We start from the raw sequence: 13,160 nt of genomic DNA, 5'->3' as shown, positions 1-13,160 counted from the left end.
AGGATAATTGCTTTGCAGAATTTTGCTGCTTTCTGGCAAACCTCAACATGAATCAGCCACAGGTATACATATATCCCCTTCCCTCTGAACCTCGCTCCCATCCCCTCCCCATCCCAGCCCTCCAGGTTGGTACAGAGCCCCTGTTTGAGGGTCCTGGGCCACACAGCAGATTCCCGTTGGCTCTCTATTTTATGTATGGGAATGTGATTTTCCATGTTCCTCTGTTTTTCTAATACACGTTTTTCTTTTCAGCTCTCAGATAGAAGCGCTAACTCTTCCCACCACCTTCTCTGTGTATGTTTCTGGACTCAGGGGCCCTGAGTAATTTCCACAGCTTCGCCCCCACCTGCCTTTTCTCTTTTATCACCACTCTCCTCAGTGATTTCACAGTTTCTGGCAAGGAGTCGTCAGACCTCTTGACCTCAGGGGTCCCTGACCTGTCTGCCACCTTCTGTCTGACCGCACACTGTTCTTTCCCAGCTGTGGTCACACACAGGACGTGACCACACCCTGGGCCTTCACACTTTGAAGACAGCCAGCTGCTCCCCCCTCCTGTCTCACCAGCGTCTCTACCTTCTTCCATCTGCCCTGGGCTCCTCTCCAGCCTGACCTTTGCGGCCAGTCACCGCAGGGCTTCCTGCACAGCTGCTCACAAGACCCTGACACCCTGACGTGCAGCCGTGGCCACTGACTGTCCACTCTGTTCGTGCAGATCTCACCACTATATATTCCTGCTGTCAGAGCTTAATCTGGAATCTGACAAGCCTTCACTAGGCAATCAAGCAGGACATCAGGGGTAATGGCAGAGGATGTGGCAGACTTTTTTTCCTTTTTACTCAAGTCCTGCATCTTACCCGCTCCTGTGTCCTCACCGTTTCGTAAGCAGAGCATTTCACTGAGAATATAAAGCATAGATTCCTCACCTGAACATACTGTCTTTTCATTAAACTCCTATTCTCAAAAGCCAAAAAGCAGCATTTCTCTTCTTCCTTCCCTGCCCCAGCCTGCTCTGCCATAAACGGTCGATGCTCAAACGTTGGGCTTTCCTGGACTCCACCTCTCCTAGCATTCCTAACGACCACTCTTTAAGCAGGTCCTTTTAGCACCACCTTTAAACTATTGGGTTGGCCAGGCATTCTGTAAGATATTACAGAAAAACGTGAAGGAAACTTGGCCAACCCGATAGACCCAGAATACAACTAACCACTTCAACTGCTTCTACCTGGGTCCAAATCTTACTGATTTTTTACCCAGATTATTGGAATGGCCCCCTAACCAACCTTCGATTTCTACCCTTGTCTCCTACAGTCACTTATTCACATACCAGCCAGACCAGTCCTTTAAAAACTATTCATCGGATCATCCCTCTTCAGCCCAAGCCCTCACATGGGATTCCAGAATGAACTACAACGTCGTAACCACAGTCTCTGCGGTCCCCCTCCCTCTCCTGCACCTGGCTCCCTGCCCTGCCTGGATCCCGCCTCCTCACTTTCTGCCCCTGTTTGCTCTGTCCTGGCCTCTGGCCTCCAGGCTGTTCCTCAGACACACCAAGCCTACTTGCATCTCAGGACCTAGAATGCTCTCCGTCTCCAACTCCCTGAGACTCATCACTTCTCATCGTTTACCTGTCTTCACCGTGGGCACCTCCTCAAAGAAGACCTCCTGACCAACCCCCTTGCCCCCCACCTAAAAGAGCACCCTTGTTATTTACTGCCTCTCGTCCATCTTAATCTTCTTCATAGCACTTTCTATGACTTGATATTATATCTGTATTTATTTGCTGTTTATCTTGGAAGAATATGAGGCTCATGTGGGCAGAGCTTTTTATTTCTACTTCCCTGTAATGACAGGACCAACTCTATAGAGTATTTTTTCTCACTTGATAAATTTGAGAACTGCTAAGTTACTAAGAAATGGTCCTTTCCTTGAAGCCAACGTTCCGGTGAATAGGAGAAAGCTACAGTTTTTATTAAAGAAAATGCATATTTATATATTTAATTGATTGCAGTTTTTAGCTCTGAATTAAAGAGACATTTAGTAAGCCAGATATTGGGCTCGGGTTTAAAGTTCCAAATGGCAGCCTCTGCCCTTAGGACCCTGTCATTGGACAGAGGCATGGAAACAGTCAGCCCCGTGGTAGGTGCTATCCGGGATGTGTTCTAGCTGAGCCTGCGGAGATCATCTCTGCTGATGCAAACTTGAGTATGTGTTCGGTACCATCAGATTCTTTTCCTTACGATTCTGTGGATTTTTTAACTTTCGGTATACATTCACACAGATGCAACTGCCTCTGTGCCCTCCTAGCCACGTCCTCCACTCCCTCAAGATGCGCTGTGGACAGCAGCTGTTTGTGGAAGCTGCAGAATCTACTGAGACATATCCCTCCCCCTCCCGTGAATACCTGGTGCGGTGGGAGTCACGGCAGAACTCTCTGTCTTCACCCCGTGGGCGTGGATTGAATAGGGCCTCGTGGCCATGTTTTTAAAGATAATTTTAACGGTGTCTCCAACATCCGCATGAAGTTGTGGGCCTGGGAAAAGTGAAAAGGAAGACTGGCTCATATACCCATCAGATTAGAAGCCCTGACTCAGGTAACTTTTTTTAAGTCATTGAGGATGTTGTTTCTGTTTTTCCCCTCTGGCTTCATGCAGTAGTACTCTTGGGTTGATACCTGGTCCCCAGCGATTCAGGATTAGAACGCTAGTTATGGCTGTCTCTGAAAATGGAGACTATGGGTGTATCTCTAAGCTGGAGTCCTAGGGGCGGTTTTAGCTGAAATTTCCTGCAGGATAGTGGCCTAATCATAGACATCAGCTGTGACCCTACCCTGGCCAAGAGTCATTTCTCATCATCAGAACGTCTAGACCTTCCTGTGAACTAAGGACTGTACTGCATTTGAAAGGATGGGTGGGGTACCCATCCCATTCCTGCCTCCTAGCCAATTTTAGCTTCTCTCCTAACAAAAAATTTCCGTGACCCAACAGCAATGCCACTGTTCCTTGGGTGTCTTACTACCGGGACTGAGGATAAGAAAGCCCAGGAATTCTGTTAGTGTAAAGACATAGTGGGCTTGGGAGCAGCTTCCAGCACTTGACAATTTTCAAGAATATTCCCAAGACCAGTGTTGGAGGAGTTCTTAGACATTCAGTCTTAGAGTGATTCCTGAAAAATTGAAGGCAACTTTCCCCTGGCTGTGTGCATCATAACACTTTCTTCCTTTTCCTTATTTCCTTCTTGATATGTATATTTCTTCTTGAAGTTAATCATTTACTCCTTAATTTTAAAAGTAAATAGCTATGGCTTTTTGTTGTTTTTTTTTTGGGGGGGTGGACTAGAAAAATGGAGAATTTGGTTAAGAATCTAGGTAGAAAGTGATCTCTAGCAATTTCATCAAAACTACAGGCATCACTTTGATAAACACCAAGTATGTATAATTTTATTAGTAAATGGGATATAATACCATTGTTCCTGATAGAAATAAGTAGTACTTTCTTATGCCATATTTTTAGTAAATATTGGCTTCTCATTGTATTAAGTAGCTTCTGGTTTTTATTTTTATAAATGAATAAAAAATTCATTCATATTCATAAAAGATTCATTTTATGACTAACATTAATGTGTGAACTAAGAACGTGAAGCCCATAGATGTGGACTGGCCCACCACACAGAGCACCTATCACCAGCCCACCCCTGGGAGCTGGGAGCTGGGACGGTACCTAGAATCCCCAGGTGTTCGTCTTCAGCTTTCCTCTGCACGGGAACTCGAAACGTGCTGTCAGTGAATTGCCGATACACAGCTTTCTTGTACTTGGAGCCGATGTAAAATTCTTCCTTATCTAAAAACGCATTTGAGAGACTGAACACACACACACACACACACACACAATAAAGGTTAGTATTTGTCTTAAGAAAGGTGAAAGTTTAGTTTTAAATTTTGAATAAAAAAAGTTTTCATTATGCTAGTTTTTCATATCACTGTCCCATTTGAACAAGAAAGAATAAGACTAACAATAAAGAAGTGTCTCCAATAAAAAAACAATAGTGAAGTTAAAAGCGAAAAAGCCCCACAATAAACAGGTGTGGGAGAAAGTCTAGCTCATCTTTACACCTAGCTCGGAGTGGAGCCCTAGGAGTCCGGGCCCTGACTGTCACCAGCTGCTCATCGCCTGTTGGAGCCTCCATTTCTTCACCCCTAAAATGAGGTACCCAGTGAGACTCTCTCCAAGGTTTCCTTGTGGCTCTGAGATGTTATGCGTCCAGATTTCATCAGTGAGGTGTTCTCCGGTTACTGCAGTATTTTTAGACTATAGGAGCTGAGTGGCCCTTTTATCCAGCCATTCCGTGTATCTAAAGCTTTCACTGACTCCTAACAAGTCTGTACATTCTAACAGTTATACCTTAATCACTAAAATAGCTACCTAGTCCTTTACACCACAAATTATTACTCCTTTACATCACAAATCATGCTCATGGGACTTCCCTGGTGGTCCAGAGGCTAAGGCTCCATGTTTCCAATGCAGGGAGCCCAGGTTCAATCCCTGTTCAGGGAACTAGATCTCATATGCTACACCTGAAAGATCCTGCATGCTGCAGCTGAGACCCAATGCAGCCAGAGAAAAACAAACAACAAAAGTCCCCCAGGAAATCATATTTCTCATGGCAGTCAAACTAACCAGCTAGCCATCACCTGGCTACAAGTTACCGGTCATATTGCACCCCTCAGCTCTGAATGCATTCCACCCCAATTTATCAAATCATATCCCCCAAGGATTAGTGGCTGATGAGAGATGGTATAGCGGAGAGTGCTTGGCAAAGTGTAGGACAGCTACATGTAGAAGTGCCAGGCGATGTGACTCTAAGCATATTGTTTCTGAAACTCCAATAACCATGCTTTATTTACACTTATTCACTGAACTCACTTTTACATTTCCATAGTGTACATGTTATTGCTAGTTTTGAACCATATTTTCCTGTAAGTTCTTGTAGGGCAGAAACCATACCTGCTCTAGTGTCCTCAAGAATTTAAAATATGATTCCATACATAATAGTTTCAAAAAGGTAAAGTAACTGATTACTAGACTCATAGTGAAATCTTTGGAAGAAACATAAGCAACAAATGGTTAGTAAAGAAAATTATTTCAGCTCTGAATGTAGGCATTAATTTTGGTTTAAGTGTGAAAACAATGACAGGGGTGTGCAAGTGTGAGAAGACAGTCTAACAGAAAAGAACGTAAGATGAGTGACTACGAAGAATGAAAGGAGGTCAATGTAAGTTTTTCCGAGAGATAGCTGAGGGAAGCAGAGATGAATGAGGAAGGGTCCCTAGAAAGAATTTGGTTGTTGTTTTGTTGTGATTGTTTAATGCAATTGTTCATTGCTTCTTAACTTAGCATAATTCTTACTTCTCTGAAAGAAAAAGCTAAGAAATAATTGGGAGTCAGAGTCTAGAGAATTACTTTTGTTCCTGTAAGTGATGCAGCTCCTTTTCCCATTTCCTGCTTGGGGAGTAATCCCATTCCACCTCCACCGCCGCGATGTAGTAGGTCCTCCTCCCCAGGTGGAGGTATGAGTCTTCAGCCCTCCGCCTGCACTGGTGCACATTGTATTTATGTTTCATGCCGCCTGTGTAGTGGTCAGTTGTCAGGCATTCCACATCAAAAGTCCCTGGAATGGTGAATAAATAAAAAGGCAGGTCACCTCCCGTGTTTCTGACCACTTTCCCCCATCTGTCATCTGCTCCTTCCGCTGCCCTATTTTTCTTCATAGTACATATAACCACTTGATATATATGTGTGTGTGTGTGTGTGTGTGTGTGTGTGTGTGAATATAATTGCTTATTGTCTGTCTCCCTGCATCAGCAGACGCCTTTATCTCTTTTGTTAAACGTTGCATTTACATTTGTCTAATATAGGAAAAGGTGGACGTGTCTTGCATTTTCTTGGCGTTTGATGAACCAAATAAAGCCTGAGGCAAGTTAGCCTATTTTCACGTTTGGGTAAACTTCTCTTTTGTTTTAGTCCTTTATTTTATTCATTCAGAGCCAATTCTGTCCGTATCTCCGAATCTGCATGTCTGTAGTTCTAGCATAGGCTGTTCAGTTGTAGGCGACTAATAAGCCAACACTACATCTAGATGGCCTCCCAGGCGATGCAGTGATGGCCTCTCCTCTCCAATGCGGAAGAGGCAGGTTTGATCCCTGGGCTGGGAAGATTCCCTGCAGAAGGAAATGGCAACCCACTCCTGTATTCTTGCCTTGGAAATCCCATGGACAGAGGAGCCTGACAGGCTACAGTCCATGGAGCTGCAAAGAGCTCGACTGGACTAGCACCCCCACACATGCAGGATACAGAGGCAGGACACGGAGTGTAGAGGCAGAGCCTTTATGGGAGACGCTTCTTTTCTAGTCTGATTTGCCAGCTATCTTTAAAGGCACATAATTGAAAAGGAGACCATCTTGAGGGTTTACTAGGCGGAAATGGGCTTCCCAGGTGTTGCTAGTGGTAAAGAACCCGCCTGCCAATGCAGGTTAGACATAAGATACGCCGGTTTGACCCCTGGGTGGGGAAGATCCCCTGGAGAAGGGAATGGCTATCCACTCCAGCACTCTTGCCTGGAGCATCCCATGGACAGAGGAGCCTGCTGGGCTGTAGCCCACGGGGTCACACAGAGTCAGACATGACTGAGTGACTCAGCTCCAGTGGGAGAAACCTCAGTCCACTTGCGTTACTCCCTTCTCTCCCCACCACAAAAATGGGAAACGCACCTACCTGGCAAGTACTTGGTTGACAGTAACCGAGGAAAGAAAGGGTAGTTAGGAGGCTTGGGGAAGGGACGAGCTAGCATCCAGCTCAGCATTGTGAACCGAAACCACACAGGGAGACCCAGCAGAAGTCTGCCGTGACATTAAAGGAACTCACCTGCAGTATCCGGCTGCATGAAGAGACTCAGACTTGTCTGCGGGAAGAGGTTTGCTGTGTCTCTCCTTTCTCCTCTTGACAGGTAAGTGTTCCCTGAGAAGTATATCCCGTGTATATCAACCTCATTTCCGGCACTGAATAAGTACCACATGACTGAATCTCCTTGGCACATACTGAGACCAGGCTGATTCCCGTACATGTATCCATTCATGGCTATAAAAGTTGGAAAATGGTATTTTGAAACTGGTGTAATCGTATGTTCTAATTCATGATAACCTCTCAGATTTTCCAGACTTTCCCAACTGGGTTTATTTAATTTTTGAAAGACCCATTTGGGCTTGCCCACCCCTTGACACGTCAACAATGTCTCTAGAACTCCTTGCTGAACTCAACACTTCCAGGCAAGCCCTGGGTGGAAGCCATAGAGCTGAATGCACGGTTCTTCTTTTTTTTAGTATTTATTTGGCAGTGCTGGGTCTTAGTTACAGACTGTTCACTGTGTCACGCAGGATCTTTCGACGCGGCGCACAGACTCTCTAGTTGAGGTGTATGGGCTCAGCAGTTGTAGGCGAGGGTTTTGTTTCTCTGCAGCAGGTGGGATCTTAGTTTTGCAATCAGGCATAGAACCCATGTCCTCTGCATTGCCAGGAGGATTCTTAACCACTGGACTACCAGAGAAGTCTCATGAATGCTGGGTTCTTAAAGTTCTGGGCCCCAGGAATCTCACTGTTCTCAGTGAATCATTTCTCAGTTTTCACAAGGGCCATATTTGTGAGCACCCAAATGGATGAATAATAACAGCCCTTCCTAGGTGCTGTAGACTGCGAATGTGTTTGTTGTCTTAGATGGAAAACTCTCTTATTCATCTTGAATAACAGGGAAGAGTATGTGCAGGAAGTTTCCTTTCATTGCTGTTCTTAATAGATAATATTCTTGACTCCTCCAAAATGCAAAAGATTGTTATGGGCAGTGTGACTATCATGAATCCAGTTTGGAAAACAATGTCAGTTTGTATGGGGCCTCCCAGGAGGCACGTTGGTCAAGAATCCACTTAACTGCAGATGTAGGAGACACAGGTTCGATCCCTGGTCGGGAAGGTCCCCTGGAGGAGGAAACGGCGACCCGCGCCAGTGTTCCTGCCTGGGAAATCCCGTGGACAGAGGAGCCTGGCTGGCTACAGTCCATGGGTCGCAAAGAGTTGGACACGACTTACCATAAAAAGGAGTTCAATGAGGAGTTCAGTTTGTAACACACTTACTATTTTTTTTCTTCTAGTTACAATGATTTTTACAAGTTGTGCATTAGTGATGTGGACATTTTGAACAATTAGCTCACTATCCCTAAACTCTTAACTTCATTTTAGAATTACACTAGGAGCTAAAAAGTAAATCTGATGCTGTTTCAATGAAATGAAAATCTCTGTAGATTGTGCTGAGAATTTAAAAAACAGTTTTAATGGTTTTTTGCTGTTTTTTTTTGTTTAACTCTCAGGGGATTCTTATGGGTAGTCAAAGATGAGAATCACTGAAATTTATTCAGAGTAGAAACCATAAAGGAAGCCTGTCTTTATTAAGCCACAGGTAAGAAAAGTATCTAATCCAATAACTTTCAAATTTAAGCATACATCAGAATAACACAGAGGATTTGTTAAATACAAATTTCAAGCCCTACACCTGAAGTTTCTGATTCAGTAAGTTGGGGTTGGAGTCGAAGAATCTGCATTTTTAACAAGTCCTGGGTGATGCTGAAGCAGCTGACCTAGGGACTACATTTCAAGGACTATGCAACTTATTGGAAGGAAAGTTATGACCAACCTAGACAGCATATTAAAAAGCAGAGACATTACTTTGCCAACAAAGATCCATCTAGTCAAAGCTGGTTTTTCCAGTAGTCAGGTATGGATGTGAGAGTTGGACTGTAAAGAAAGCTGAGCACCAAAGAATTGATGCTTTTGAACTGTGTTGTTTGAGGAGACTCCTGAGAGTCCCTTGGACTGCAAAGAGATCCCACCAGTCCATCCTAAAGGAAATCAGACCTGAATATTCATTGGAAGGACTGATGCTGAAGCTGAAACTCCAATATTTTGGCCACCTGATGTGAAGAACTGACTCATTTGAAAAGACCCTGATGCTGGAAGGGACTGGAGGCAGGAGGAGAAGGGGACGACAGAGGATGAGATGGCTGGATGGCATCACTGACTCAATGGACATGAGTTTGAGTTAACTCTGGGAGTTGGCGATGGACAGGGAGGCCTGACATGCTGCAGTCCATGGGGTCACAGAGAGCCGGACACGACTGAGCGACTAAACTAAACTGATCTAATTGGCATGTATTATATGTTTTATTATTCTGAATTAAGTGAAACTAAGATTCAACTGACTGATATGTCAAATAATTAACAATATTACCCTTAGAGCACGATGGTATTTAATCATTTATTAAAACAATCAGTGGGCAAAGCTATTAGTATTTTAGCTTAATTAAAAGTATTACATGTGCAGTGCTGAAATAGCTTGATATTGGTGGATGATGCAGTACTTACAGTGCATCTTATTAGATTCCTGAAAGTCTTCATTTTCCTTATCCACCTTATCAGGTTCTGTTGTAAACATTTTAATATTATCATCCAGGAGTAAACTCTCATTCTCATCAAACACTGTAGGAAACAAATAGAACTCCTTATCGACATCTTTCTGAAAATAAAAATAAGAACAATGAGGTGAAGACAGAATGAGTAAAGCAGAAACACTTCCATGTGCACAATACTATTTATGCATAAACCTGCCAAAAGAAGGACAAGAACTAAAGTTTACATTCCATTTGTAAATGGAACTCACAAAATACTCCTGTTGACCACCAGAGTGTTTTTATTTGTATTGGAGTATAGTTGCTTTTCAATGTTGTGTTAGCTTCTGCTGGACAGTGAAGTGAAGAAGTCACACATATACATGTATCACCCCCCTTTTTGTGAGTTCCTTCCCATTCAAGTCGCCACAGCGCACTGAATAGAGCTCCCTGTGCTATATAGGGAGTTCTCACTGGTTATCTATTTCATACATAGTGAGGTATATATGTCAGTCCCAGTCTCCCAGTTCATCCCATCTCCCTTCCCTGCTTTGATGTCCATACATCTGTGTCTTTATTTCTCCTTTTGAAATAGGTTCATCTGGACCATTTTTCTAGGTTGCACATATATGCTTAATATATGATATTTGTTTTTCTCTTTCTGACTTGCATCACTCTGTATGACAGTCTCTATTTAGGTCCATCCACATTTCTGACTGATACCTGCATAGTAGATTTTTAGTTCAACACAATAATCTAAGCCTCTTTCTTCACCAAAAATTCCTGACACTCCTCATTCCACTTGAACTCACCTCTCAAAATTGATAAAATGGGGAGGAGGTGATATGTACTTGTGCTATAAATTAGGGAAGGTGTTATCCATAGTCATGAAAGCTTGAAGAATTCCTAAAAGACAGAGCAGGTGGAAGCAGATACATCTTAAGAGAAGAAATAGCCTGCAAGTGATTTGGAGCAAGAATTCACACATTCTAGATATTCTCACCTCCTGTCCCTGTCCCTGGTGAAAACACGGAAGCGGAAATGCTCTCTGTAATAATTCAGTAGTTGACCAGAGGGCAATTGGACTAGGGAATCAAAGCATAACAGTCCCTGAGAACAAGTACTCCCTTAGAGAAGAGAAACCTGAGGGGTTGTGACCTATCTTTTCCCTGAGATCATTTTTGCAGATGAAAAACATGATTATCAAACTCTGAAAAGCTGAGATGGTTAGACCCTGTAAAAAACTGAATTATTAATAGTGATGCAGATGGTCTTAAGATAGCTCCTGTAAATCAGAAGAAAAGACTTAAAGATGAAAAATAGGCACATAGTAATTATTTGAGAGAAGTTATTACCTAACAGTAATAAATAATAGTGGAAATGTTCACCTCTATAAAAGAGAAAGATTACTCAGATTCAAAACTTTCACTGAAAGCAGGACAAAATTAGTAATACAGACCTATAGCTAAATATCCTGCTAAAATTTTTGGATTTCAAAGATAGACAAATTTCTAGAATAATCCATATAAAAAGTTATGAACATCAGACTTCTCTAGAACAATAAATGTCAGAGTAAGATGGAGTAGCAAGTACTGTTTTGAGGGGAAAGATTATGATAGAAAAACTCTACATCAAGCAAAGCCCAACAATGTGACATTTTCAGATGTGCCAGGATTCCACAAGGGAGCTGCTGTAATCTCTTACATGCTGACCTACAGAGAAAACTGCTCTGTAGTTTCTCCAGAGAAGAAAACTTCTCTGAAAACAGAAAAGTTTGCAAGTCTTATTTCCTAATTATAACGCAATAAAACAGAAAATTACTCATAAAAGGACAAAAAGTTTAAAGAGTAAAAGATCATATTTGGTTCAAGTAACTCTTAGATCAAAGAAGAAACAAAAATTAATTTCTAAGAATTTAATAAGTAATGTCTATGAGAATACTATAAGTCATAATGTATGGAATATAATTACACATAAACTGAGAGTCTGAAATGTTTTATTTTAAGCAAAACCAAATAAAAATGTATGTTTTTTGATGCTTTAAGGTGTGGTAATTGTATTGAATGCATTTTCAAAAGACTCTTTCTCTTTTAAAGATTTATATTGCAATATTTATTTTAGAGATAAAATCAATGGTTAGATTAAGTATTTCTATTTCTAGATCAGAGGGTCATTTTCCCATTTCTAAAAAATATTTACGGATGTGTGAGCAGTGTTATTTCTTACATGTTATACAAATAATTGAAGGTTAATTAGCAGTATAACTAAATAGTAACATGCCAGTCTCCTTCAGACAAATGTAAAAAATATTTAAAGCAATATTTTCCTCAGTGAATGTTAACTGAGGAATATTGTCATTAATAGGTGACTTTTTAAAAAGTGTGTGTTGAATTGTATCATAAAAGACTTTGATTCCAAGGACAAGCCTGTTTCCAACTCACTTTGAAGCAATCCTGTTAGTCAGAGAGTCTCCACACAATACAGATATAAGCGTAAGAAAAAGTTGTAACAAGTATTATGTGTGGAAGCCCTGGGCTTCCCTGGACGCTCCGCGGTAAAGCGTCTGCTGGCAACGCGGGAGACGCGGGCTTGATCCCCGGGTCGGGAAGAGCCCCTGGAGGGCATGGCAGCCCACTCCAGTACTCTTGCCTGGAGAACCCCAGGGACAGAGGAGCCTGGTGGACCGCAGGCCATGGGGTCGCAGAGAGCCGGACACGACCGAAGCTACCGAGCATGCATGCACGCACGTGAAGCCCTCACTGCCTCAAATCGCAGGATTTTCCTTATAATAATGATGATTCGAAGGGATTTGAAAGTCATTTTCATTTTCCCTCATTGGGCTTACCAGTCTCCCATTTGCAAGTAAGCTTCCATTCCGGCATATTTTCATTGGCCCGATAAGCCCAGTGAATATATCTTTGGTGGGATCCACAGCAGAATAATACATCTTAGCTAGACAGACAGGATCTTTGTGAGTGGGCCCCACTTCCCTGGGGACAGTCCACTCATAGGTGAATGTTCCTTTGGGCGCCACATGGGAGCCAGAAGGAGGAGGCTCACCTGTAAGGAAGGTCACATGGGGAGGTCACTTGAGCCACAGGGTAGGCTGGGTTTAGTCTAGGATAACTCACCTTTGTGCCCCTTTCATACAGTAGACTGGAATCCTACTTGTTCACTGGGCCAGGTCACAAATAGGTGTGATTTCACCCAGGAAGTCTTCTCTACACCTCTGTCCAAGCTTGCTGCTTGCTATGGTCTGGATGTTTATGTCTCTCCAAAATTCATATATTGGAATCCTAATGCCCAGGATGATGGTATTTGAGGTGAGAGGTGATTAGGTTATGAGGATAGAGCCTTTCTGCGTGGGGTTATTGTGCTTACAAAAGAGATCCCACAAAACTCCGGAGCCCCTTCCTACATGTGAGGATACAAGAAATCTAAGACCCAGAGAGGGTCTTCATTGGCTAGCCCTGACCTACAAAAGTACCTAAATACTTTCATATAGTAGAATATTTTGTATCATTAAAATTACACTTATAAAATATTTATAATGCTAAGAAACCAAACTCTGGGTACAAAATTATAGCGCTAAGTATATTTATTTACTAGGGCTTCCCTGCTGGCTCAGATTATAGACAGTCCACCTGCAATGCAGGAGACATGGGTTTAATCCCTGGG

At 42.7% G+C, this 13,160-nt stretch overlaps 2 protein-coding genes across 7 annotated transcripts in view; one reads left to right on the top strand and one right to left on the bottom strand.

The window, feature by feature from the left end:
• Positions 1-9,290, top strand: part of HPS3 (HPS3 biogenesis of lysosomal organelles complex 2 subunit 1) — a 60,857-nt gene extending 51,567 nt beyond the window's left edge. For 2 of the 3 annotated variants that reach the window (XR_011487324.1, XM_070466608.1), the window contains one exon: positions 6,876-9,290. The gene's annotated coding sequence lies outside the window, so the exon portion shown is untranslated. Of the gene's footprint in view, positions 1-2,278; positions 3,595-6,875 lie in introns of those variants that run through there. The other variant, XR_011487325.1, reaches the window with a different exon arrangement.
• The window catches only part of LOC110149206 (ceruloplasmin), a 57,139-nt gene that overhangs the window by 22,239 nt on the left and 21,740 nt on the right, over positions 1-13,160 (bottom strand). For all 4 annotated transcript variants that reach the window (XM_020911606.2, XM_020911599.2, XM_020911593.2 and 1 more), the window contains 6 exons: positions 12,328-12,542; positions 9,460-9,610; positions 6,918-7,130; positions 5,457-5,664; positions 3,717-3,856; positions 2,402-2,530 (listed from right to left, as the gene is read on the bottom strand). In XM_020911606.2, coding sequence (XP_020767265.2) covers positions 2,402-2,530; positions 3,717-3,856; positions 5,457-5,664; positions 6,918-7,130; positions 9,460-9,610; positions 12,328-12,542 — 1,056 coding nt within the window. The remainder of the gene's footprint in view (positions 1-2,401; positions 2,531-3,716; positions 3,857-5,456; positions 5,665-6,917; positions 7,131-9,459; positions 9,611-12,327; positions 12,543-13,160) is intronic.

Source organism: Odocoileus virginianus, chromosome 4 (assembly GCF_023699985.2).
Source record: "Odocoileus virginianus isolate 20LAN1187 ecotype Illinois chromosome 4, Ovbor_1.2, whole genome shotgun sequence".
Taxonomy (NCBI): domain Eukaryota; kingdom Metazoa; phylum Chordata; class Mammalia; order Artiodactyla; family Cervidae; genus Odocoileus; species Odocoileus virginianus.
This window is presented reverse-complemented; position numbering and strand designations above follow the sequence as displayed.